General features: G+C 35.6%; 2 protein-coding genes, 2 long non-coding RNA genes and 1 other non-coding gene across 5 annotated transcripts in view; 4 read left to right on the plus strand and 1 right to left on the minus strand.

The window, feature by feature from the left end:
- The window catches only part of LOC141685242 (uncharacterized), a 30,673-nt gene extending 15,487 nt beyond the window's left edge, over positions 1–15,186 (plus strand). Inside the window, exon 6 of the mRNA XM_074490355.1 lies at positions 14,987–15,186. Coding sequence (XP_074346456.1) covers positions 14,987–15,186 — 200 coding nt within the window. The remainder of the gene's footprint in view (positions 1–14,986) is intronic.
- LOC141688297 (small nucleolar RNA R71) lies at positions 12,906–13,012 on the plus strand. The gene has a single exon (XR_012561749.1). It is a non-coding gene; the product is annotated as a small nucleolar RNA R71 (small nucleolar RNA).
- A 774-nt stretch (positions 15,187–15,960) lies between the features above and the next one.
- On the plus strand, positions 15,961–16,695 carry LOC141685243 (secreted RxLR effector protein 161-like). Its single transcript, XM_074490356.1, has one exon. The coding sequence runs from the start codon at positions 15,961–15,963 to the stop codon at positions 16,693–16,695; it is 735 nt and encodes a 244-aa protein (XP_074346457.1).
- Positions 16,696–20,049: 3,354 nt separating this feature from the next.
- Positions 20,050–23,817, plus strand: LOC141686639 (uncharacterized). Its single transcript, XR_012560759.1, has 5 exons — positions 20,050–20,902; positions 21,742–21,988; positions 22,070–22,195; positions 22,612–23,544; positions 23,610–23,817. It is a non-coding gene; the product is annotated as an uncharacterized LOC141686639 (long non-coding RNA).
- A 1,761-nt stretch (positions 23,818–25,578) lies between these two features.
- On the minus strand, positions 25,579–26,348 carry LOC141682578 (uncharacterized). Its single transcript, XR_012559839.1, has 3 exons — positions 26,228–26,348; positions 26,083–26,141; positions 25,579–25,914 (listed from the first exon to the last, which is right to left on the minus strand). It is a non-coding gene; the product is annotated as an uncharacterized LOC141682578 (long non-coding RNA).
- Between the last annotated feature and the right edge of the window lie 100 nt (positions 26,349–26,448).

Below are 26,448 nucleotides of genomic sequence, written 5' to 3' on the forward strand. Positions count from 1 at the left end.
ACGGAAGTTAGTCACTCATGAACCAGACAGTACATCGAGTGTCAACGTTGAAGTGGTGGAATTGATTCATAATTTTCAGTGATTTTCAGAAGATTTGCAGAAGAATGGTTGCTGCTCAAGACTAGAATTAATTCTCTATTAATTAATTAAGTCATCTAATTTAATTAAGAAAATAAATTATATCTGCGAAGAATAATTTATTTATTAATTGAATTAATTGATTAATTAATTCTGAATTAATTCTAGGAATTTTAGGAATTTTCAGAAGTTTAATTGGATTAAATTCAAGCATTAAATCAGCAAGACAATTGAAAATGAACTAGCATGACAATCAGGATTGTCATACCGATTGTCATGCTAGGCCATTGTCAATTGTCTCACCGAAAGTTACTCTAGGAGGATGATTGTCTTGCTAGTTCATTCTGATTGTCTTGCTAGTTCATTCAGATTGTCTTGCTAGTTCATTCAATTGTCTCACCGAAAGTCTTGCCAGCTATAGGATTGTCATGCCAAGTCAATTCTATTCGTTTGCTGATTTAAAAAGAAGCAGAGAAGCAGCAACTTATATTCATTAAAAAAACACAAGTCAAGAACACAGCAGCCGCAGCAAATATTTCATTTTTCATCTGCTTACATCAAGATCAAAATTCTAGTTTGTTAATGTTAAATCCAAACCACTAGAATTATTTATCTTGTTCTTGTGTAACAATCTAGCGGATCAAAATCCCTAGAACTTAATCTCAAATCGCGTTTAGCATTTGATTCTAATTATTGCAAAAATAGAAAAAGTTCATGTCGAATTTATTCTAGATTTGTGATAATTGATTTGAGATTAATACCTTGTAATCGATACAGTTGTTGTAACACCTTTCAAGTTTAATAATATTTTTATTTAACTTGAATTTTGTTTCACATTTTTTATTCCGCATTTTACTCGATTATTTGGTAACGTTTGTATTCAACCCCCCCTTCTACAAACACATTGGGACCTAACACTTAAGCTTAGAGTGGATCCGATAACCTATGAACAACAACATAAGTCGGAATTAAACCCCGGTCGCTTAAGAAACTAGACTTTAACCATTTAGAGTCCTAACGTTCGCTTTCGCGCTTAACGATTTACTTAAGTCGCTCGAGTACCCTCAGCTCCCCTATTTTTAATAAATTAACCATTACGAGTTTTAAGGCGATTCTTTCGCAAGTGTCTTACCAACTGCCTATTACACCTTACATAAATGTTTCATACTTTAATTAGTCCTTTAAGGTCTTTAACCTATGTTTGAAAGTAAGGCGATGGGTAATGTTTTGTTCGCGAAACGTCGTTACTAAAAACGGCCGTTTCTCCTAAACCGTACATCGGAATCAAACGAACCACATATCAAAACGAAGCTCGTAACATGAACTATCTAAACATGGCAATGGCCAAAACCTAACAGTGAGTTCAAGGGTTCTGATGTTAAGAACAAAAACAGTCTACGGTAAATCGGGCATTACGACGGCTATGTTTACGCGATTTCCCAAATTTTATACCATTCCAATTCAACCCACAATCAATCCACAATCAAAACTCCATCCATACCATACTACAACAGCCCCAACAACTCAATATTACCAATTCATACTTATTTCTCAATTATGAACTAAGAGTTTACTTAAGTTCATTAACTAATAACCAAGACTTCCAACTTCAAAAATATCACAAAACCAACCAATCTCTAAACACACAATAATCATGCCTCTCATCAACTAAACTACTCATAACAAGCTTTAAACATGATTACACACCCATTACACTAACCCATCATCTAAACATTAGGAAATCTAAATAACAAAGCTTAAGACTAAGATCATGAAGAGTTATACCTTCCTTGAAGCTTTTAATCCATGAAAGATCCTTGGAATGCCCATGAAAGCCTTAATCTAACCTCCTACAAGCTTGATCTTTCAAAGAAATCAAGAACACAAAAATTAATTTCAAGAATTACTATTCACCATCTTCTTCCTTGATTTATAAAAAAAGATTGGCTTGGAATTGGAAGCTTAAACTTATAGGAAGTATGTAACTATCCATAGGGAAGCTTAGATAAATACCTTGCCAAATAGTAAGTGGTGGAGCTTGGATCTTCATTTTTTAAGAAAAGGGGCCGAGAGCTTCAAGAAGAAAAAGAAAGGAAATGAATTTTTTGCTTGCTTGGTGTGTTTGTGATTGGTTTTGCTTGCCTTGGTTGCTTTTGATTTGTTTTTGGGTAATTATTTTTCTAACCTTGACTTTGTGTGGTTTTAAATCAACCACATCTCTTTCCCCTTATTTCATGCTTATATAATCAAGTGATGTAACCCTCCCTCCTTTGTCCTCTTCCTATTGGTTTGATGACATCATCCCCACTAATCCCTTTGATTAGCTTCTAATTGTTTGCCTAATGACCGCTGATCTGTTATACGGTTCGCTTAACTTTCGCTTTCGTTTATCGTTTGAGGGATCATACCCGGGATCTTATTACTTGGGTTTCCTTAACCTTTCTCAATACATTCTAATCCTTTTATGATCCTCTCTTATAATCCTTTTATATAAATCCTTTTTATCCTGTTACCTTATATTCAATTCTTTCCGTATCTAGTGGATTTCCGGGAAAAAATCAAAGTGTTCGGAATTGGATTCTGACGATCTTTACATACACTTATATACCACATAGAGTACTAATAATATCCCAGAAGATCAATAACAGAACCCCTACATAGTGTGGCATGAAAAGTTTTCTCATTCAGCATAATCTGTACAATCACTATTCATAAGGGTTTCAAAAATTTCCAAAAATTGGGATTATTACAGTCTCCCCTCCTTAAAAGGATTCCGTCCCGGAATCAGATAGAAAATGAATAGGGATACTCTCTTAGCATTGCACTTTCTAACTCTCGAGTAAATTTTACGGCATTGTGGTCCTACCACCACACTCTACCTAGTTTGATAACCCTTCTCCTAAGCATTTGTTCCTTTTCGATCTATAACCCTTTCTGGTTGCTCCCTATAGGTTATGTCTGGTTGCATGCCTATGCGCTCATATGCCCCTATTTATCTGGCATCCGAATTATACTTCCTTAACATTGATACGCGGAACACATTATGAACTTTGCTACAGGTTCGGGGGCAGGGCTAGCTCGTAAGCCAACTTCCCAATCCGTCTTAGTATCTCAAAAGGTCCAAGGTATCTTGGGCTTAGTTTTTCTTTCTTTCCAAATCTCATTAATCCTTTCCAAGGGATACCTATAACATTACTAGGTCCCCTATTTCATACTCTTTGTCCTTTTGAGTCAAATCAGCATACCTCTTATGTCCATCTTGGGTTACTACCAGCCGTCCTCTGATTAGATCTATTATATCCCTGGTCCTTTGGACTACTGCGGGTCTGAGCATCTTGCGCTCTACGACTTCATCCTAACATAAGGGAGATCGACATTGTCTTGCCTCAAGGATCTCATAAGGCGATACCTCAATACTGACATATGATCTATTGTCGTAAGAAAACTCAATCCGTTGTTAAGTGATCATTCCAAATTCTTTCAAGTCTATTGCACCGACTCTCATTATAGCTTTTAGTATTAGAGCTTTTGCTTCTCAATACCCATTCTTTTCCAGTTCGTAATCGCTACTACCTTTTGTTCCTAATATTATACTGGTTATACTTTTGCTCGTTAGCGTTCTATAACCTTTTAATAACCACGTCAACCTTAGTATCACGAACGCGTTAGAATCGGAATACCACCGTACTGATACTACTTCTTTTTCAGCTATTTCTATTTTCCAAAGTTTGATCAATCATATAGAAGTAAAGGAATTTGTTGAGAGATCACTATGATCATGAACACTTGTTACATTGCATAGTTAGTACAGAAGGTGGCCAGCCTTTAGTACTTGACAAACAATTAAATAATAGATGGTATCCTACTAGGCTTCTATCACACAGATAGATAGTCCTTCGGTAATACCTCCCCTTCTGGAAGGGTTGTTCTTCTCAGCTTATATGAAATGAAAAGAAGAGAAAAGAACGAATTGAAGAGAATTGTATATATGAAAAAAAATATACTGCCACAAAATATCTGGCTTGGAACCTACCTCTGAACTATAGAGGTTTGTCATAGGAGAACAAAACATATGTATATATATATCAACATCAAGTATTATCGCATCGTATTTTGCATGCTTAAATATTTACTATTCCATCCATCATTCTATGGACCCATGCTCTTGCTCGAGCTTATACACAATCACCTTCGAAACTCCCTCGACATCGAAAATCGAATCTGGAATCTCATTTTATACATCATCGTTACTAGAATTCTATGCTTGCATCGCAACCTTCCTCGTATAGTAATACGACTCTCTATTGATAAGAAGGAATAAGTATTTAATAGGTAGATAATCTACTTAACTAGTCTATCAATGATAACTTATACACCACCACGACCCGATTAGTGGTACTCAATCTCAACATTCATTTCAATACAACTCTCATGGTTGTAATCGACTCATTACTCGCAGAATCATTGCTGCATTACTATGGTCCACCACTGACTTACTGTCGTCATTCATTTTCCATGAAATCTTAATATCTAACCATACGGAGTCCATACGTGTCGTATAGAATATTTCTAAGGAGTTAACATAATCACCAATCATAATTCATGAAGAACAATCCAAACTTTGACATACTTTCATGACATGAAGTAGATAAAATTGCAGAAGAGTTTCAGTCAAAGCAACGATAGCAGGTGAATACAATTATTAATCGTATGCCTTAAATAGAAGACTTAACTCAAGGTTCGTTTAGTCCTTTTTGAAATATGGTCCTGGATTATTCTCAAGATAGTACCTTCTGAGATAGATAGCCCGCTCATGGCGATTACACGAATTAAACCTTTACCAACTATTATTACGGTTGGGTATTGCACAGTCATCAGAAGGAATGTCAATCTTCCAAACCATAATACAATCTGCATAGCTTTAACCATCATCACTGTATTCCTTTGGCACAAGTGCCTATAATTATCCTCTTACCTTTAAAGTGTCGGCCACCTCTTTGGCCTTTCCTGATAGTAAAATTTCCTTACAGTCAATGTCATTTTAACCACCTCCAAATAAATTTTCTACCTCATTTCAATCACTGCTTATGTGAAGATGTTTTCCTTAAAATATGGTGAGTAAAAAAAATATCACCATTTTTCCATAAGTTATTGCCTCAGTCTTTAGAGGTTAATCACTGTCATGACTGACTCTCAATCATAATTAGAACATCTTTTATCTTAAGTCCTAATTGCCCTGAACAATTTCGACCATTACTGGTTCGATCCATACCTTCTCGTGGTTTAACACGTGCCTCACTTGGCATCATTATAATTACGTCATATTTCCATTATCAACATTTCTATTCTTGAGAATTTTGAATTTTACCTTTCTCCTTGTAAAACCTCTAAGGTTATCCTTGAATCGTTCCTCCTGTATTCCCTAGATAGAGGGCATATCAAAATACCATATACTAATACTAGAATCATTGTCTATATACTTTTGAAAAAAATTTCTCCACTGATTCTTTAAAGGTTGTTGTTACCTTAATCCTTTCCAATTCATACTGTCAAAACTCATACTATTCCTATTAAGGGTGAAATGCCAACCTTTATGCATTCCCCTAGGATTCGTTTTAAGTTACCGATGTTCTATCCTTAATTCCACCTTTAAAAAGGTACATGCATCCTTCCATGGATAATTCAAGTCATATATCCCTGATAAGGGTGTCTTATTCAATCATTCCCACCTCGATAGTATATGCCTAATTTTACAATAACATCTGTATTCCAAATGAGGTCAATCAATTATGGCCTCCAAAAGATAACGGCGGTTATCCGCTTTTCTTTCCTAATTTGGTAACGATAATAAGGATGTTCTGGAAGATATTGGTCGTGTTCAACGTGAACTTCTTCTTAATAATTCCTTATTTACTTTTGTTGTTTATCTCAACAGTCATCTCAATGTTGGGATATCTTTCATACCTGGCGTCTCCCTTTCTGGGTATCATGCCACCGGTCTTACACTTCACCTTCTTGAAGGTCACTTCCTTCATCCAATTTTCTTAATTTCTTACTTTCTTGTCTCCTCAGTCTATCCGCGTCTCATTATTTATCCTTCGAATTATCTCAAGGTTTCCTCGAATCCTCCCAACTTACAGGGGATAAAAATATATGTATCTCTTATGCCCTCAACCATCAATTTTAACTCATGGTGAATCACCCTCATCCTGACGAATGCATACTTTTCTATTTCTATTGCTACGAGTCTTTAGGGTTTCCTCATACCCAATTCCCTTATCATACCTCAAACTCTATTGCCTTTATATTCCTTTCCACTTCAGTTTCTTTTTATTTTCCTTTCTCTTATCCTTATTTCATGAACCAACACAACATAAGTATTGATTTCAAACATCCCGTCATTCTGGATTCGTGTCCTCAGAACGAATCTTGACAACTTTTACAACTTAGATTCATAATTCATCATACTTATCCGCTTTTGTTCTAGCTCCAAAGCTTTTACACTATCTCCTTATCTTTGGGAATTACTTTCCTGAAAACAATTGACGGAACTTAAATCAGTTTATTATAATCTCTTTCTTCGTGCCTTCCTTGGCCTTTCACCAGTGGGAGGTCTCTCTCTTAGGAGGGTAAGTGACAAAAACAGTCTTTTGTGTTTCGTCAATCATTCAGAATCTCAAATGATTCCTCTATTTCCTTTAGCCAGGCTCTTGCCTCGACTAGGTCAACCTGTTCCTTGGAACTCTGAGAGCTTAGAGACTTAAAGGTCCTGAAAGAATTTCCTACCGCATTGTTTCCTCAAGGTGGTGGTTGGGGATAATAGTCTAAGTTCTGTCTAGACAGGTCCATAAATTGTCATATAGGAGTACCGTCTCGGGTCTCCTTTCCTTACTCGACTTTCTGTTTCCTTAGTATGAAATGTTTCAACCTTCTCCCATAATCGGGGTTATCTTATACATTAAAAACCTTGTTTTCCACTATATTATGTTATGGGTTCTTTCTTTCTTGATGGCAACCTCCCTGACTATCACATTCAGGGTTTGCTCTAAATCTTATTCCTCAAACTAGCTTTCATCTAAGATTTCATCTTTAAGCTCTTGAACGTTTGGAACTCAAATTCTGTAGGAATACCTCATTATTCCCTTATCGTTTTTCTTGATATTAATCTTTTATCTAATTGTTGGCTCTCTGCCTTCATTCATCACTTTTTCTGGCACAATATGTTCTTTTCCAAAAATTCGGTCTGTATTGCAATCTCAAACAGCTTTTCGGTACCGGCTCCGGTTACCTTCACTTCTATTTCCATTTTCTCAAAATCTCTTATAAACTCTCCCAAAGACATTATTATCTTTAGTCTCTCCTTTTCACTAAGGGCATCAGCCACCACATTGGCTTTCCCTGAATGATAAAGAATCTCCCAATCATAATTCTTGATTAGCTCTAACCACCTCATTTGGCGCATGTTGAGCTCTTTCTGCGTGAAAATGTACTAGAGCTCCTATGGTTTGTGTAAATCTTGCACTTCTCTCCGTACAAGTAGTGCCTCTAATCTTTAGGGCAAAACTATTGCCACGAGCCCAAGCTCATGGGTGGGGATATCGAATTTTATATTCCCTTAATTGTCTTGACGCGTACGCGATTACCTTGCTGTGCTGTATGAGAAGCACCCTAATTCCTTATGTGAAGCGTCACTACACTTCACAAAATCTCATTTTCCATCCGACAACGTCAACATAGGGAACGTCACCAACCTTTGCTTCGGTTCTTAAAAGTTGTTCTCGCATTTCTCTGTCCATTCGAACTTCTCAGTCTTATGAGTAAGCTGCGTTAAAGGGGCTACTATCTTTACAAACTTGAACGAACCTCTGGTAGTGACCGACCAATCCTACCTCTGGGAGTTGTCCTAACCATGGTCATCAATTCCTTAGTGGTCCTTTATTCATTCTTGTCAGGATCCTTCACGGTCCTCCTCAGCAACAATCCCTTCTAGGACAACATCCTCAACCGTTACATCCTCAATATCAACATCATCCGATCCTGCGTTAGGACGCTCTATCGGATCCACAATCCGATCTCCAATTAGTAATAAAACATCATCGCGCTGTTACTCCTCAACCTCAGGGTTCGGAGTCCCGCTACCATATACGATAACGAACTACGCTTCTATCACGAAATTTACAAGGGTTCCCATAAGGGTTTTAACTGTCAGTACTATATTAGGTAGTCCGACTATGAACTTGGCAAGAGTTCTTATTTATCTTAGTGAACTTATTATCTTAACGTCACTTCATCTCTGAGGTTTATAACGCTTAGCTCTGATACCATTTCTGTAACACCCCCAAATCCGGGGTCGGGGATCCGGGTTGTCACGAGTTCCATTTCCCTTAATAACACCCAATCTTAATAAATAATCAATTACTCTGTACTGCGACCCCACAATAAACACACACACCACAAGTTATAGTCTCAGAGATGAATATCCAAAAATAATCACAAGTCGTTTTATTCCACAATTATATGTCAATACACCTTAAAAGGGTTTCTGAATAAATTTACATTTCTTTGCCATTATTACAATTCATAAATATACATAAATCTGGTACATCAAAAGTTGAAGCCTAGCCTATTGGTAGTTCCTACCTCAGCTACAGCGACATCAATGCCTATAGGAAACTGCGGAACGTTTCCTATCCGCTCGCGAATTGGGAGCTTGGTCCTGTTCATCTTTTCTATCTGTTGTTGTGTGATGAAAGAAGAAAGCAAGGGTGAGCAGCAAGCCCACCAAAATAATATGTATAATGATTAACAATATATGAGCCTTCTCATAGTACTCATGAAAGTCTTGGTCAAGAAGAAATGAACCAAGTTTGATATCTTAACGCAACCAAGTCGCAAAATATTCAGTATATATGTATATATATATATATACTTTTCAAAATCTTGGAAGTCCTCTTCCATGCATAATATACACAGAGTTCCAGTTTATAACTGTATACAAATATCGTTGCAAGGTGATCTCATATATCTAACCTTGTCTCAACGTTTTTGTGAAAATCTTTGTCATGCATAAGATAATCATTAACCAGATATAAGTTGAAAAGATGAAGTTACAAGATACTCCAATATACTTATATCTTTTCCGAATACTACTTGAATTACCACCATTCAAGTTATAATTAGTTTCAAAAGTTCATCACATAGATGAGACTACAAGACAAGATTTGAATAGATTCAATCTTTGAATATCATTATAAATAATGAAGTTACGAGATACTTCATTAAGTCCCGATATATGTATACACCTATATATATATACATTTCATACACTCCTTGAAAGCCTCTGTTATGAAAATTATAAACAGAGTTGTAAAATCCAATGAATTTGGAAAGGAGAAAACCTTGGCATAAACCTGATATCTTGCTGATCAGGCAAAGATACCAATAAGTAACCTTTTCTACTAGTAGATGGACGAATTCCCCACTGGTCATCATCCTGGTCGCAATAGGACCTTATGCTGGACTGCCACTCAGCCACTTACGCATTTGATGGACTCCCACTGAGCCACTTACACTATCATGGACGCCCACTGAGCCCATGTTGCTTATGCCGACTCGATAGATGGACTTACTTCCCGAACGTTGGGTAAGTAATCACTTCATTTACCAAAACAGCAACCTCATTGCGAATATAAAATACACCACTGAGCCGGATTCCCCAGGTTTTGAGCGAATATTTAAATCCCCTTTGAAAGGAAGATCTTAAATATAAAAATGAGTTTTGGGATCCGCTCTAACTTTTAAAAATCATTTTGAAGACTCGAAAACACTTTAAAGAGTGTTTGGAATACTGCTAATTTAATAAAATAAATCAGTCCCGATATATTAGAAAATATCTGAATATTATTATTTAAATAATATTCCCATATTGATAATCCTTATAAAATTAATTGAAGTAGAAGCTGTAAAACTTATACTTGAAACGAGTATTAATTAACCAAGATATACTTATTCGAAAGTACTATCTTTATTTGAATAATCAAAAATAAGTTTGATTATCGAACATTATTCTTTAATAAAATAAAGAATATTAAATAATACGCGGAGTCATAATACCTCGAATGAATATTATAAATAATATTCATTAAATAAATAAAGGAGTCATACATCCTCAAATGAATATTCGAAATAATATTCAATAAATAAATAAGCTGAGTCATAAGCCCCCGAATGAATATTCGAAATAATATTCAATAAATAAATAAGCTGAGTCATAAGCCCTCAAATGAATATTCGAAATAATATTCAATAAATAAATAAGCTGAGTCATAAGCCCTCGAATGAATATTCGAAATAATATTCATTAAATAAAATAAAGTTATCGAATAAACCTTATTCGATTAATAGTTTTGAAAACTATAACCATATATATAAATATATATATATATATAATCTACTCAGGATCCTCGACTCCCGGTTTTAGAAAATGTTTTCACCTTTGGGTCCCTATACTAAGGGTATATGCAAATTACCGCTATTCTCTAGCATAGGTATTATCAACTGAACCAACAGATATATATGGCAAGAATACGAAACAGACATGCATACGTACCATATCACATGCTACAATATATCGCAAGAATTTGCTAATTTAACCATCATGCATCTATCACAAGATAATGCATATACAAGTGTATACATCACAACAACAGTATAACGGATAGAAAAACTTGTCTGAGTGCTCCCGGATAGACTTAAGCTTAGAGTGGGTCTGATAACCTATGAACAACAACATAAGTCGGAATTAAACCCCGGTCGCTTAAGAAACTAGACTTTAACCATTTAGAGTCCTAACGTTCGCTTTCGCGCTTAACGATTTTCTTAAGTCGCTCGAGTACCCTTGGCTCCCCCATTTTTAATAAATTAACCATTACGAGTTTTAAGGCGATTCTTTCGCAAGTGTCTTACCAACTGCCTATTACACCTTACATAAATGTTTCATACTTCAATTAGTCTTTAAGGTCTTTAACCTATGTTTGAAAGTAAGGCGAGGGGTAATGTTTTGTTCGCGAAACGTCGTTACTTAAAACGACCGTTTCTCCTAAACCGTACATCGGAATCAAACGAACCACATATCAAAACGAAGCTCGTAACATGAACTATCTAAACATGGCAATGGTCAAAACCTAACAGTGAGTTCAAGGGTTCTGATGTTAAGAACAAAAACAGTCTACGGTAAATCGGGCATTACGACGGCTATGTTTACGCGATTTCCTAAATTTTATACCATTCCAGTTCAACCCACAATCAATCCACAATCAAAACTCCATCCATACCATACTACAACAGCCCCAACAACTCAATATTACCAATTCATACTTATTTCTCAATTATGAACTAAGAGTTTACTTAAGTTCATTAACTAATAACCAAGACTTCCAACTTCAAAAATATCACAAAACCAACCAATCTCTAAACACACAATAATCATGCCTCTCATAAACTAAACTACTCATAACAAGCTTTAAACATGATTACACACCCATTACACTAACCCATCATCTAAATATTAGGAAATCTAAACAACAAAGCTTAAGACTAAGATCATGAAGAGTTATATCTTCGTTGAAGCTTTTAATCCATGAAAGATCCTTGGAATGCCCATGGAAGCCTTAATCTAACCTCCTACAAGCTTGATCTTTCAAAGAAATCAAGAACACAAAAATTAATTTCAAGAATTACTATTCACCATCTTCTTCCTTGATTTATAAAAAAAGATTGGCTTGGAATTGGAAGCTTAAACTTATAGGAAGTATGTAACTATCCATGGGGAAGCTTAGATAAATACCTTGCCAAATAGTAAGTGGTGGAGCTTGGATCTTCATTTTTTAAGAAAAGGGGCCGAGAGCTTCAAGAAGAAAAAGAAAGGAAATGAATTTTTTGCTTGCTTGGTGTGTTTGTGATTTGTTTTGCTTGCCTTGGTTGCTTTTGATTTGTTTTTGGGTAATTACTTTTCTAACCTTGACTTTGTGTGGTTTTAAATCAACCACATCTCCTTCCCCTTATGTCATGCTTACATAATCAAGTGATGTCACCCTCCCTCCTTTGTCCTCTTCCTATTGGTTTGATGACATCATCCCCACTAATCCCTTTGATTAGCTTCTAATTGTTTGCCTAATGACCGCTGATCTGTTATACGGTTCGCTTAACTTTGGCTTTCGTTTATCGTTATCATACCCGGGATCTTATTACTTGGGTTTCCTTAACCTTTCTCAATACATTCTAATCCTTTTATGATCCTCTCTTATAATCCTTTTATTTAAATCCTTTTTATCCTATTTGCTCCAAACTGCTGGAACGACTGTTGCATCGCATTCTGATTGTTGCTCAAGCTGAAGTTAGGAGGATTCCAGTTGTCAGGATGATAAGTGGCAGGAACTGGCTGCTGCGATCTCTGAAAGTTGCTCACAAACTGAGCTGAGTCACTAGATATAGCGCATTGCTCCGTCGCATGCGGACCTGCACACAGCTCACAAACACTAATTATCTGCTTAACACCATAGTTAGCCAGAGAAATGATCTTCATAGACAACTCCTTTAATCGAGTAGTGATAGTTGTAGCTGTATCCACTTCAAGAACTCCTGCTACCTTGTCCTGAGGATATCTCTGGATTGGATACTGATATTCATTAGGATCCATCAGTTCAATTAGATCATAAGCTTCCTCATGGCTCTTTGCCCATAATGCTCCGCATGCTGCTGCATCGAGCATGGGTCTGGACTGTGCTCCCAACGCATTATAAAAACAAGTGATGATCATCCAATCAGGAATTCCATGAGGAGGACACTTCCCAAGCATCTCCTTGTAGCGCTCCCAAGCTTCACATAGCGATTCTCCCGTTTGCTGCGCAAATTGAGTAATAGCATTCCTGAGTGCAGCTGTCTTCGCCATAGGGAAGAATTTAGTAAGAAACTTCTGAGCAAGATCTTCCCAAGTAGTAATCGAACCAGCTGGTAGAGAGTGTAACCAGCTCTTAGCCTTGTCCCTCAGAGAGAATGGGAACAGTCTCAGCTTCACAGCATCTTCAGAAACACCGTTGAACTTGAAGATGTCGCATATCTCAATGAAATCCCTAATGTGCATATTGGGATCTTCAATTGGAGAACCCCCAAACTAGATTGAATTTTGCACCCATTGAATTATGTCAGGCTTGATCTCAAAGGTATTAGCTGTGATAGCTGGCCGGACAATGTTAGATTGAATGTCATTGATCTTGGGTTGAGAAAAATCCATCAAAGCTCTCGATTGTGCTGCTGGATCTCCCATTGTAATGAGTACCTGAAACACAAATAAATAAACCGTGAAAGTAAAAGAATCTGAGTCAGTGAACTTTAACGACCACTGACGACAAGCACATAAACTAAAAATTAACACCGAGTCCCCGGCAGCAGCGCCAAAAACTTGTTAGGGCGAAAACACTCGCTAAAATTCATGCAAGTATACGCGTCTGCAAGTAGTAAAAGATATAAATCAGATTCGTTCCCCCAGAGGCTGGTTTAGGTTAAGTTCAATTTATGCACATATGCAACAATGTATGGTTATCGCTCAATGCTAAGACAAATAATAAATTGGGTTTTTATTAAACTAAGAGATTATACTAAATAATATTAACTAAAAAAATTGAGGTTGAATTACTATATATAAGACAAACATGGGATTCTAAATTCATTAAATACTTAATTCAATAGCCTTTTCATTTTTAACCTTAGCATGTGGTGGTGATGACACTAATCAGATAACACGAAACTCGTAAACTCCAACTTTTTTTGTACGAATACCCTACTACTAGACATCCACAAAAGAGATAGAAGCTGAATAGGCACCAATTATATTGAGACCCTGTATGTCTATAGAATTTGACAACATAACGGTTTAAGCACAAGTTATCCATCTTGATTACGTAGGGCAAGTAAAACGGTTAGAGTTACCTACGAATTATGCATACACATACATGAACCTATGCTAGCATGGCAAGTTCTAAACCTCTATATTCACTGTCGCTTCAATAGAGATTAACACGCTATATTATATGTTAGCTACGCACATAAGACGAATAAGCACAACCAATACTAGGATATCAATCAATCACCACACACCAAGATATTGAAACAATTAACTATTAAAATTCATACGTAAATCTGCTAGAATCCCATGACAACGATTAGCCCATAATCAAACTCATCATCACCATGGGTTCCAATGAAAGCATGGTATAAAACAAGGTCTTAATAAACTGAATAATAATTAAAGTACGAATAAACGAGATCTAGGTTCAATAAGAACGAAAATGAGCATCCAAAGTTACAACTAATTCAAAGAATCATAAGTTGAAAACAAGATCTTCTTTTTCAGAGTTGTTATGTGCTTCTAGGTCTTTTCCTTGGTATCCCAATCTTCCCGGATGATGTAAACACTTTTTCTAAGTATATATACGCCCCTAGTGGACCTGAACCCTTAAAATTGTCAAATTCCACTCAAAAAAGGCTTTTTCAGCGAAATCAGCGACCAGCCGCGCCTTGGGCGGCCGCTCAGCTCTCCGGGCGGGCGCTCAGCTCTCGTGGGCGGGCGCCAGCTCCTGTCTGGAAATTTTTTTGATGAATCTTGTTTTGGCCATAACTTGAGTTCTACTTGTCAGAATTAGGCGATTCAACTGACCACGCAAAGCTAACGAGATTCTCTACAACTTGACAATTGCCTTGGCTTCGAAATCGGATCATTTTTTATCATATTTCCTTTAAAAGTTCTTTTCTTCATAACTGATACCTGAAATGCAATAACACAAAAACATATCAAAATACCAACAACTTGAGTCCATAACACCAATTTAAGTTTGTAATAAAGCATTCCAAGTGGATATAAAATCTACTTATCAATGGAGCGAGGATGAAAGAAAAGTTGCTGGTTTATTTTTCAATGACGATGACGGTGATAACCAGAATATTGAAGATGACGGAGATGATGATCAAACTCCTCCACCAAGTCCAAATCAACAAACTCCTGGATCGACACCATCCATGGGAGGAAGCAGCAGCTCAGGGGGAGCACCATGAAAGATGCGGAGCCTGGATAATATCTACGAAGCTACAAGTCCGGTACAAACATCCTTTGATTATTCCTTATTTTGCTTAATGGTTGAATGTGACCCAGTTATATTTGAGGAAGCTTCTGAAGAAAGCAAATGGAACAAATCCATGGATGAAGAAATTGGCGCAATCAAGAAAAATGATAAATGGGAGCTCACAGATCTTCCGGAAGGACATAAAGCAATTGGCGTCAAGTGGATCTACAAGACCAAGACGAATCAGGATGGAAAAGTGGAGAAATACAAGGCAAGGTTGGTGGCTAAAGGCTACAAGCAGAGATATGTCATTGACTATAACGAGGTATTCGCTCCAGTTGCAAGAGTTGATAACATACGACTTCTTACAGCAATTGCAGCTTAGAACCAGTGGAAGATTTTTCAGATGGACGTCAAGTCAGCATTTCTCAATGGTTATCTTGAAGAAGAAGTTTATTTTGAGCAGCCTCCCGGATATGTTCAGAAAGGCCGGGAAAACAAAGTCTACAGACTGAAGAAAGCCTTATATAGTTTGAAGCAAGCTCCGCGAGCATGGAATACAAGGGTTGATGAATATTTTCAGAGAAATGGTTTCGTGAAGAGTCCATACGAGCATGCCCTCTATACGAAGACAAATTCAGAAGGAGATATTATGATCGTGTGCTTGTACGTGGATGACATGATCTTTACTAGAAACAACCCTGGTATGTTTGATGATTTTAAGAAAGTTATGACTAACGAATTTGAGATCACAGATATTGGTCAAATGTCATACTTTCTTGGAGTCGAGGTGAAGCAAAGTAAAGATGGGATTTTTATGTCACAGAAAAAATATGCCGAGGAAATTTTAAAGAAGTTTAGAATGGAGGAATGCAAACCAGTGAGCATTCCAGCAGAAGCAAGCATAAAGCTCAGAGTTGATTCAACGAGGGAGTCGGTAAATCCGACGTTGTTCAAAAGTTTGTTTGGAAGTCTAAGGTACCTAACTTTTACTCGTCCAGATATTATGTATGCAGTTGGATCGGTTAGTAGGTACATGGAGAAACCGAAGCAAGATCACTTCATGGCAGCTAAAAAAATTTTTAGATACATTAAATGTACACTTGATCATGGTTTATTTTACACGTATTCTCAAGATTCAAAATTAGTTGGCTACTCAGACAGTGATTATGGTGGTGACTTGGATGACGGGAAAAGCACTTCGGGATATGCTTTTCATATCGGTTCCGCGATATTCTCGTGGTCATCAAAGAAGCAACCAACAGTGGCACTATCAACATGTGAAGCAGAATACATCGCAGCATCATCGTGTGCATGTCAGGCTATGTGGTTAGGCTACATACTGGGCGAGTTAAATCTTGCAGAGGAAGGTCTGGCTAAAATTTATGTGGATAATAAATCCGCTATTTCTCTCGCGAAAAATCTACTGTCGCACAGTCGGAGTAAGCACATCAAATATAAAATATCATTTTATTTGAGAACAGGTGAACGAGAAAATTGAAGAGCTGGTACACTTTAGGACAAGAGAAAATTTAGCGGATATTTTCACTAAGCCGTTGAAGCCGAACGTGTTTGGAAAAATGAAGCAGAAACTCGGAATGCTAAGTCGAGTTTGAGGGGGAGTGTTAGAATTCAAACTCTCTGGAAGAATAACTTATGAATAAAATATAAATATTAAATAAATACATCGTTGAATTATGGTGGACTGAAGATAGCAGTTTGCAAAATACAGTGGAAGTCAAATATGTATCTAGAAGAGTACTTGCAGTCCAAAATTCACACAGCACAGTTGGTGTTAAAACATAAAAGTAAGGAGAACATTAATAGTAAAACAGCTACAGTGTTGAACTTGCATGCATGAATCAGCTGGAGGAAGTATATAAAAATAAAATATTGCGGTGGTCAAGAGGAGAAGCTAATATGCAGAAGCTTATCTCTAGATAGAAATAAATGAATTCCATAAGATATGGTAGGCTGCATGAGTTAGAAAGAAGGAAGGTGATTATATTCCCTGAATACATAGGAGCTGTACATGGTTTGTAATAATCAAGTTGATTAGTGTCAGTCAATATAGTAGGCTATAATAATAAATATAGTATAGGTAAGCAATGATGTAAGTTAGTCTAGTTTGGGTCTATAAAAGGAGAAACATATATACACACCAAGAGTGAAATTCACATAATAAATATAGTATAGGTAAGCAATGATGTAAGTTAGTCTAGCTTGGGTCTATAAAAGGAGCTGCAGTGCATGGAACATATATACACACCAAGAGTGAAATTCACAGAGAGAAAGAAAAGAGCCGAAGCTGTTGTGAGACAAAAAAAAATTGCAGTGTGTGTAAATACTTATATGTATAAATTGTATTTCTATTATTAAGAAATAAAAGTAATCTCCTATTATTGTATTGGTGTATTAATATTATTGAAATATTTTGGTATAAAACCCATCTACGTTTCCTACATTAGGAAGAGTGATATGTTTTGTATTCATTCAGCTCATTCTTATTTAATCAGTCCGAGTAGAAAATTATCAGGATTAAATTCCGGACCAAAGTTAAACTGATCTGATCTTACCTGAAAATTTGAATGCACCTCCGTCTCAGGAGGAAAATGGGATGGGCCTTGTCACTCAGTTATGCATTAGTCTCCAACTCTCCATCAGTTAGTGGTACTTATGTTGAAATTTATAAACTGATAATGAATCTGCAAGGTATTAGCGTAACAACTACATCGGTGAAGGCATGTGGACCGGCCTACAAATTTCTGTAATTGAAGTTTTAGGAATAGAAACTGATAACAAAGATAATTTCCAAAAGGAAGAGCTCATTTGTTTGTTTGGCTTCAACACCGCTATAAAGTAGGAACCCTACTGGTTTTATTCAGTTTCTTGGGCCATCTGGCCCCGACAAAGACCCGTCCATCTCTACGTCCCAAAGCAGAAAAATACACATACTGTATGTAGAACTCCCTAACCAACTCAGCCAACAAATTACTTGATAAACCAAAATAAAGTTGAAAGAAAAAGATAAAGAAGGTCCTAACTGTAAAGTAAACAAATAAAGAGAGGTGCTGGTGGGACCGAGATGGCCAAACCAAAGGAATTTTAGTTTGCAAATAGGAATATATATGCTGGGAGCTTCACAATCCAAAGTTGGATCAAAAGAAAAGCATAAAGAACAACTCATTAAGCACAACAAACCAAGACTGAATTTTTTTGATATGTTGTATGAGGGCAAGAACCTGAATTGTAAACGCGGAGTATAACATAAAGAAAGTTTGTAGTTTGTTTATATCTTGTGACGTTTCTATTCCTTTTGTTATACAAGCGCACCTCCAAGAGTTTGGTCCAAAACCTGGATCCAAATTTGATCCAACCCCTCTCCAACTCCAATAGTATGGTCTAAATTTCGGTTCAAATTTCAATATGTTTATTAAATTATTTTAAGATCTTATAATAATAAATATATTATTTTTGTATGATATAAAATATTATCTTATATTTTATTATTATTATTAATTACTTGTTTTATTTTAAAATTGTTAATAAATGAATAATAGAATTCTAATTAAATTTCAAATATATATGAAAAATAGTAAACACATTTAGTTATAATTTTTATAATAAAACCGTTAAAAAAATATTAGATTCAAATAAGAAAAGTACAAATATTAATTAAATTTTAAAACATCGTTAACTAATACTAATTCTCATAATTAGTATATTCTGAGAAACAAATGCTCAATTAGTGCATCTCAATTAGTACATCTCAAAATTAGTTCTCATCGCATTTTCATTTATGTTGTGTTTCAAATTAAGTTTTATGTGTTGTAATTTTTATTTTAATGTTTGAATATATTCGTAATTTGAATTCAAGAAATGCGATATTTATTTAATTACGTTTAAATATTTTTTAATTTAAATTATTATTTAAATAAATAATAATAATATTTTAATATCTGTTAATTGCATTTAAAATAACCCGAAATCAAAACTTTATGTAATAAATTAAAAGAAATACATTAAAAATTATTATTTTAATCTCGGTCCAAATTTAGGCCAGCACTATTCATCTCCAAATTTGGACCGAGATTTAGGCCAAGTGAATTTGGACCGAAATGGGTCCAAATTTGGACCTTTAGGCCACTCTTGGAGTCTTGGATCATTAATAATGATTTTTCCCCATCAACCTATTTGGCCTAAGCCCCCAACATCTTTACTTTATCTGGCTTTCTTGCAGCTGTAGGGAATTTTAACTTTGTATCCCTCACTCAAGCTGCCATTCCATGTCAAAAGAATTAATTTGCCAACACAGGCACACACAAATAGAAATTTTCATATATATCAGAATGCTTTATTACATTTACGAGCATGTAACATTCAATGCAATAGCATAGCGCTTTAGTTATAATTGAAATGAAGATTCACAACTAAATGTAAATGATGATGAAGGAAACTAACTGTCTTTATGAGCGGTTAAACCATTGTATGATTAGCCTTATGATTCCCAACGTTTAGATTAGGTGTAAGTACACGTAAACAATAGCATCTGATGTGACTCTGAAGGGATCATTGTTTAGTGAACAAGAGTAATGCAAATGATAGAGATGTGGGTAACTATTATAAAGATTCTCGCCTTCCCAAGAACGATGTTCTAACTAGCCTTTTTATTCAAAGAATCAAAACTGTCAGAGTCTTTTAAACAGCCTTATATGTCTTCTGTAACAGGCTTATGATTGAGGTGATTCTGTAGCTTACTCTAGACGTTGGGAACCCTCCTATGCTTTATGCCTTTATTTTTGCAAATCCATATGAAACGTTGGATTATATGTACATGGATAAGGCATAAGAAAGAGACTACAGACAAAGATGCCACTTATCGTCATCTTATTTTCTTGAACAAAAGTATCACTCAGTCTTATTCAATCTTGTTCTTGTAGGGTAGATACATTAAAAATGAATAGCTCTGCTCGGAGAAGTATCATTTTTCTTCTTTTTATTGGGTTCATATTAACTCAACCAGAACAAGCTTCTAGCCTCAAAAGCATAGATCTTGCTCTCAATTTTCTCAGAAATCCACGACTTCGTGAACACTTGAACATAGCACCTACACCTTCTGTTATGTTTGTTCCAACTCAGTCAGACAAAAGAAGAGTTAGAAGACGATCAAATCCCATTCATAACAAGTGCTGATATGTTAAGGTTTTCTGGTTTTTTTCTCGACCTTCCCGCTATAAATCTAAAATGGAAGATGTCTGTGCGCAAAAGATAAGGCTATGGCTCATTCATAGGTGAAAGAAGAAACTTCATGGAGAGAATGCGCTATGTTGTTTAGGTTTAGCATATTTGCCAGTCTCGCAGACAGTGTAGAATCATTGTGTTTTATAGAAATCCCCGTTGTTTTTTACGATTGCTTTCCCTGCTTGTTTGATCCCAATTGCATTTTCTCAAACTGGGTTCCCTCGAAAATAAGTTGCATGCAATTTCTCATATCCGTCTAGGTACATTACCTATATTTGATAGTACATAAAAAACCTTCAATTATTACCTACCAAAACAAATGTTCTGAAGAAAACAGAAGGGAAGGCAATATTACGAGCTCAAAGTATAGATTCCATGTACTAAATTTGTTGACGACACTACAAGAAAAAGTTGAATAGACATCACACATTAGACATCGGTTGCGGATGCCACTGATGTTAAAAAAGGTAATAACATCACCCCGTGTTTTTCTGATGTCTTTGTTATTTGAAGACATCGATTATTTAACAACCGATGTCTAAAGTTCTCTAAAATAAATCAGCGCGGGCCACTTCAATTTGTTTCCCCCCTTAGTGAAATTTTACAAAACTTTCCCTCGTTTGATTGCCAATTATTCCCCCTGTCCAGAGAAACTAAAAACAAAAAAAAATAGTAAATCTCTCACAAATCTCTCTCTCGTCTCTCAACCCCCACTGAATCTCTCCCTCTCTCTCTCTCTTTCTCACTCGTCTCTCACCACTACAACCTTCGCTACTCTAATGGCCACCGCCACCAGTTCTGCTGTTTTAGTAACCACCATCTCCACCAGGTCCGATAGGTTCACCATCACAATCACCTTCACCGGTCTGCTAACAATCTCTTGGTGTCTCCTTTACATGAATACTATTATGGTCTTCTCTGCTTTAACAGTTAAGTTTTTTAAAATCAAAACCCTAATTTCTTAAATTGGGGATTTTTAAAATCGAAACCCTAATTTTTTAAATTGGGGTTTTTAATTTTAATACTCTTTGTTGGTTATAAGGAATATGGTTTGAGTAATAATTAGCATGTTATTTTCGTTTACTTGGATTTATCTTTCATTTATTAATTTTTTAATTTTGTTTTTTATATGATACAACTATTATTTAAGGTAATCTTTGGTTTATATTTAAGGTGCTTTGATTGTAGATAAAATCTTGGGTATAATCAAGGGAGTTGCAGTGAAAAGTGTTTACTTGTTTGTTATAGTTCCTGCATACACAGTTTATTTGGGTTGTTTTTATAATTGAACAAGTTTATATGGCAGCTCGGTGTTGGAAGAGGAGGAAGAGCGCGGAGTTGCGCATATTGTTGAGCATCTTGCTTTCAGTGCGACTAACAAGTACACGAATCATGATATTATAAAGTTTCTTGAAAGTGATGATGCAGAATTTGGGGCTTGTCAAAATGCAGTGACATCTTCTGATGAAACTGTTTATGAACTGTTTGTTCCGGTTGACAAGCCTGAAGTTTTACCTCAGGCTATATCTATACTGGCTGAATTCAGTTCAGAGGTAATAGTGACATTTTGGTTTTTTATATAATTTGAGATTTTATCATATATCTTTATAGGTTCAACCTTATGCCTAGTACAGATTTGGATATCATCAGATGATTTGGAGAAAGAAAGAGGAGCAGTTCTGGAAGAGTATAGAGGTACTAGAAATGCTAATGGAAGGATGCAGGAGGCACATTGGGCGCTCATGATGGAAGGTTCAAAGGTCTAGTTGTTGGCACTTGTAATTCCAAATATTTTTAGCTATTATCTAGCACTTGTCGAACATTCTCTTAGCTTAATTAGAAAACAGATCCTGATCGACATGCTCAGTAATCCTAATTTTTTAGTATGTCGGTTTAAGCTTATATGTATGTGATCCTCATTGTATTGTACAAGTTCGTTCTGTGCTCCTTTTTATTTGTGAACGAACCTTATCTGTGCTTTTGCATTGGCATGCTCACTATTAGCCTAAGAATTGAAAGTAAGGTGATCAATTCTTTTTATCGTAGTACTTTTAATATGAGTTTGGTGTTTCCTGTTTGAATTAGGGTACAGTTGTAATTTATTGTGAGCATGATTTTGGGAACAATACATCTATATCTATATGAATACATCATATATGCTCATCAATGGTTGCAGTATGCCGAGCGTTTACCCATTGGACTGGAAAAGGTGATCCGAACTGTGTCTCCTGGGACTGTGAAACAGTTCTACAAGAAATGGTATCATCTGAAAAATATGGTTGTTGTAGCAATTGGAGATTTCGCTGATACATAGGTCTAGATTTCAAATCTGGCTATTTATCGCATACTTTGATATTTCATAACAGACGTGTATTTAATATATATGTTCTCACCAGAGTGAAAAAAATCTCCAGTTGGTCAAATTAAACCTGGAAAGAATCTATGTGTGTATTTGGAATGAATTGTGTCAAATCCAATTATGTCATCTAGCTTAATAATACAGTATATTCCTTTGAAATACGGCGACTAATAATGCTGAGTTTTATTTTTTAATTATCTAATTCTCTCTTCCCTCGCTCATCATAATCGATATAACAGATTGTTGTTGAGCTTATAAAGATGTATTTCGGGAATAAAATTTCAGCATCTGATCCTCCTCCTATACCACACTTTCTAGTTCCATCACACGAAGAGCCATGATATTTATGTTTGTTAGAATCTGAAGCTGCCGGGGTTAGTTTGTTGTGCATCTTTTTTAACTACACTTCTTTTTAACCATGTATTTTCATGTTGGATGATCATTTCCATGCAATAAGTCAGAAAGTTCCTATCTTTAAGTGGCCTTGAATAGTCTGCAGTGATGGTAAGTTGAAAGATGCCTGTGGTAGAGCTGAGGACTGTAAGGGATTACAGGGAATTACTTGTAGAGTGCATGTTCTTTCATGCTTTGAACCAAAGATTCTTTAAGATATCTCGCAAGAAGGATCTACCATATTTTTCATGCTCGGCTTCCGCTGATGTCCTTGTTCGACCAAGTAAGGCCTATATAATGACTTCATCTTGCAAAGAGAAAGGAACTATAGAGGCCTTGGAATCAATGCTTACTGAGGTGTGCATTTTTATAAAATTGTTAAGTCTTTCTTATATTTCTTCTACTGATTTCTTACATTTTAGGTTGCAAGGGTTCGGCTACATGGTTTTCTGAGCGTGAAATAGCTATTGCTCGGGCGTTCTTATTGTCAGAAATCGAATCTGCCTATTTGGAGCGGGATCAGATGCAGTCAACCAGCTTGCGAGATGAAACTGATGTCTATGTGTCGATATAGACATCACCTTTCACTAAAGAAATCGATGTTTAATATCTGATTTTACATCACCTAAATGAAAATACTCGATGTCTATGTGGAAAAAAACATAGCTCGTAATATGTTTAATCTGTTGTAATAGGTGTAATTTATTTATTAAATTATTTATTTCTAACATTTTTTGTAAAAAAACAGTGCATAGACATCATTTTTTTTTGCCAGAAACGATGTCTAAGTAAGTAAAGACATCGGGTTATGGCCGATGTCTAGAATAGACATCACCGACATCAACATCGGTTGCCAAACAACATAGACATCGGCCAAAAACCGATGTCTATGGACTTTTTTCTTGTAGTGCGATCCCCATAGTTGTCATTTGTTTAACAAAATCAACTTTTGACAAGCATCAGAAAAGGCAGCTCTCTAGTGACTGGAACACATATGCAGTATGCTAGAGGGACACTAATATGCAACACTCTACAAGCACATTCTATTATAAAACTGATGTTACTATCTTTAATTTAATCTTCTCGTTATGATAAGACTCGTTTTGAACTTTTTTATTATGAGAATGCTAGTATATATCGTGAGATGGACAAACAGGTAGCTAAAATCATCAATTCAATAAAGCTTGACATGCAAACCTGGAAAACCAGTTCGAAAACCAAGGAAATGATGCTTTAGGCATTTTAATGGCCTAACTCAACCGAACAACAATATATAGTTAGATTGGGCAATAATGAATCCATATTGAGTAGAGAGATAACAGTTAACAGTTCTATCTTAACTGAAACTGATGGCTGTAAAGATCTATAGCAGACCACAAAAGTAAAAACATAGCAAACATTTAATTTAGTGTAGTGGATACCAAATAGCTTACCGCATTAAAGTTCAAACATTTTAATAAGTGTAGTGGCCAATATACATTTTTTTTGATAAATTGCACCTTGGAAGTACATTAAGATCGGGTAATTGTAAAGGGGGCAAACACATTTGCAGGTAAGGTCTTTATATATGTTTTTAAGGAGCCATCACATATGTTTGTTATTTGTTTGGGGTATCTTCTGGAATTTTGAAAGTGCAAATCCAGCAGAACCCAGCTTTCTTCCTGCAGTCCACACGGCACATGCTATTTGGATGGTGCTCATCGCTTCCATTCATCTCGACTCTTTAGGAAGATCACCAATCACTACAACATATTTTCAATCATACAACTGTTTTTTTACCGTTATGTGACAAGTATGTTTTCCGTTGTCCATCCAACACTCGTGTGATTGAACTTCAGACAATGGTTGTTTTTACCATTGTAGAAAGAGAGGTTAAACAACATGTTAGAGTACTTGTTTTAACATAGAAAACACAACAGTTATTCTAAACAAACCATTGTTGAAACTTTTTTAAACAACTGTTTCTTTATTCAACTATTGTCTAACTAACTTAACAACAATGGTTTTTCTTCAAAACCATTGTTGTTAATTTATTCGATATTTTCATAAACAACAGTTTATAAACTTCTTTTAACTCGTTAAAACCGTTGTCATGAATGTATTTTATTTAAAAGACAATGGTGTAAATGATTTAAACCATTGCAAAGAATATCAAAAGACAACAGTTTTTTCTATAAAAAAAATGAGCAATGAGAAATACAACAGTTTTCATCATTTTTTAAGTGGGTTTCACACAACTGTTTACAAAATTAATCTCATTATTTAAAATAAATCAATTTTAAAATAAAATAATATTATATTAATTCAATTGTTATTTCAAAATTAAAATTAAATTTATAATACAAAGGTTCTCTACAAGAATTACAACTATAAACCCTTAAGTGAAGAATTATAACTATAAGCCTTGATAACTAATAGTAAAGCCATGAGCTGTAATGTATTTGCATCTCTGGACAAATTTCAATATATTATTTCACTTCAAAAGTATACCTTATTGAGTATTTACAGGCATACATATGAAGCAGAAATTTACAGTATGTTAATCAGTAGTTGGCTTTGGCAAAGCTCCGCGGGAAAGGCACAACATCTCTAACATCATTGAGACCCGTGGCATATAAAACTAGGAGGTCAAAGACAAAACTGAAGCCGGAGTTCTTGACAGTACCATGCCTGCGAAGATCCAAGTACCACTCATACTGATGCTTTGGCAAGTTTAACTCGTTAATCCTGAAATATAACGCTAAATCAGTAATAGCATTCAATTGCTAGCTACTTACCTTAAACATTATGTAAAATCATCAGACTAATCAATATTCAAACATGGAACCACCATCAAAGTTACATAGAACGATGAGTATGGAAAGGTAAATGACTAACGATACATATTGTATTTACCTTGATTCTAGCATATCTAAACGCTCCTCATTTTAACTGCCTCTGATCAGAGTTCCAGCCTGCAAATAATTGATTTTTTAATTTTAAGATACAACGAAGTTGTATGCACTAAATCTTGTCAGAGTACTATCTACTTCAAGCTTACCTTTGGTACAATCAAATCGAAAGCTACAACTGTTTTCCCATCATCATTCAGTCGCACATAAAATGGCTTAAGTTCTTTCGGGTAATTGTAGATAATCACTGGTCATTAACCAGTTGAGATTCTTAGACTCTGACCTTATTGTGTACATGTATTGCATAAATGTTCGTTTTGAGTTACCATTGAAGCTCTTCACTTAAGGGAATGCCATGGTCAATGTTTAC

Source organism: Apium graveolens, chromosome 9, assembly GCF_009905375.1.
Source record: "Apium graveolens cultivar Ventura chromosome 9, ASM990537v1, whole genome shotgun sequence".
In the NCBI taxonomy this organism is placed as follows: domain Eukaryota; kingdom Viridiplantae; phylum Streptophyta; class Magnoliopsida; order Apiales; family Apiaceae; genus Apium; species Apium graveolens.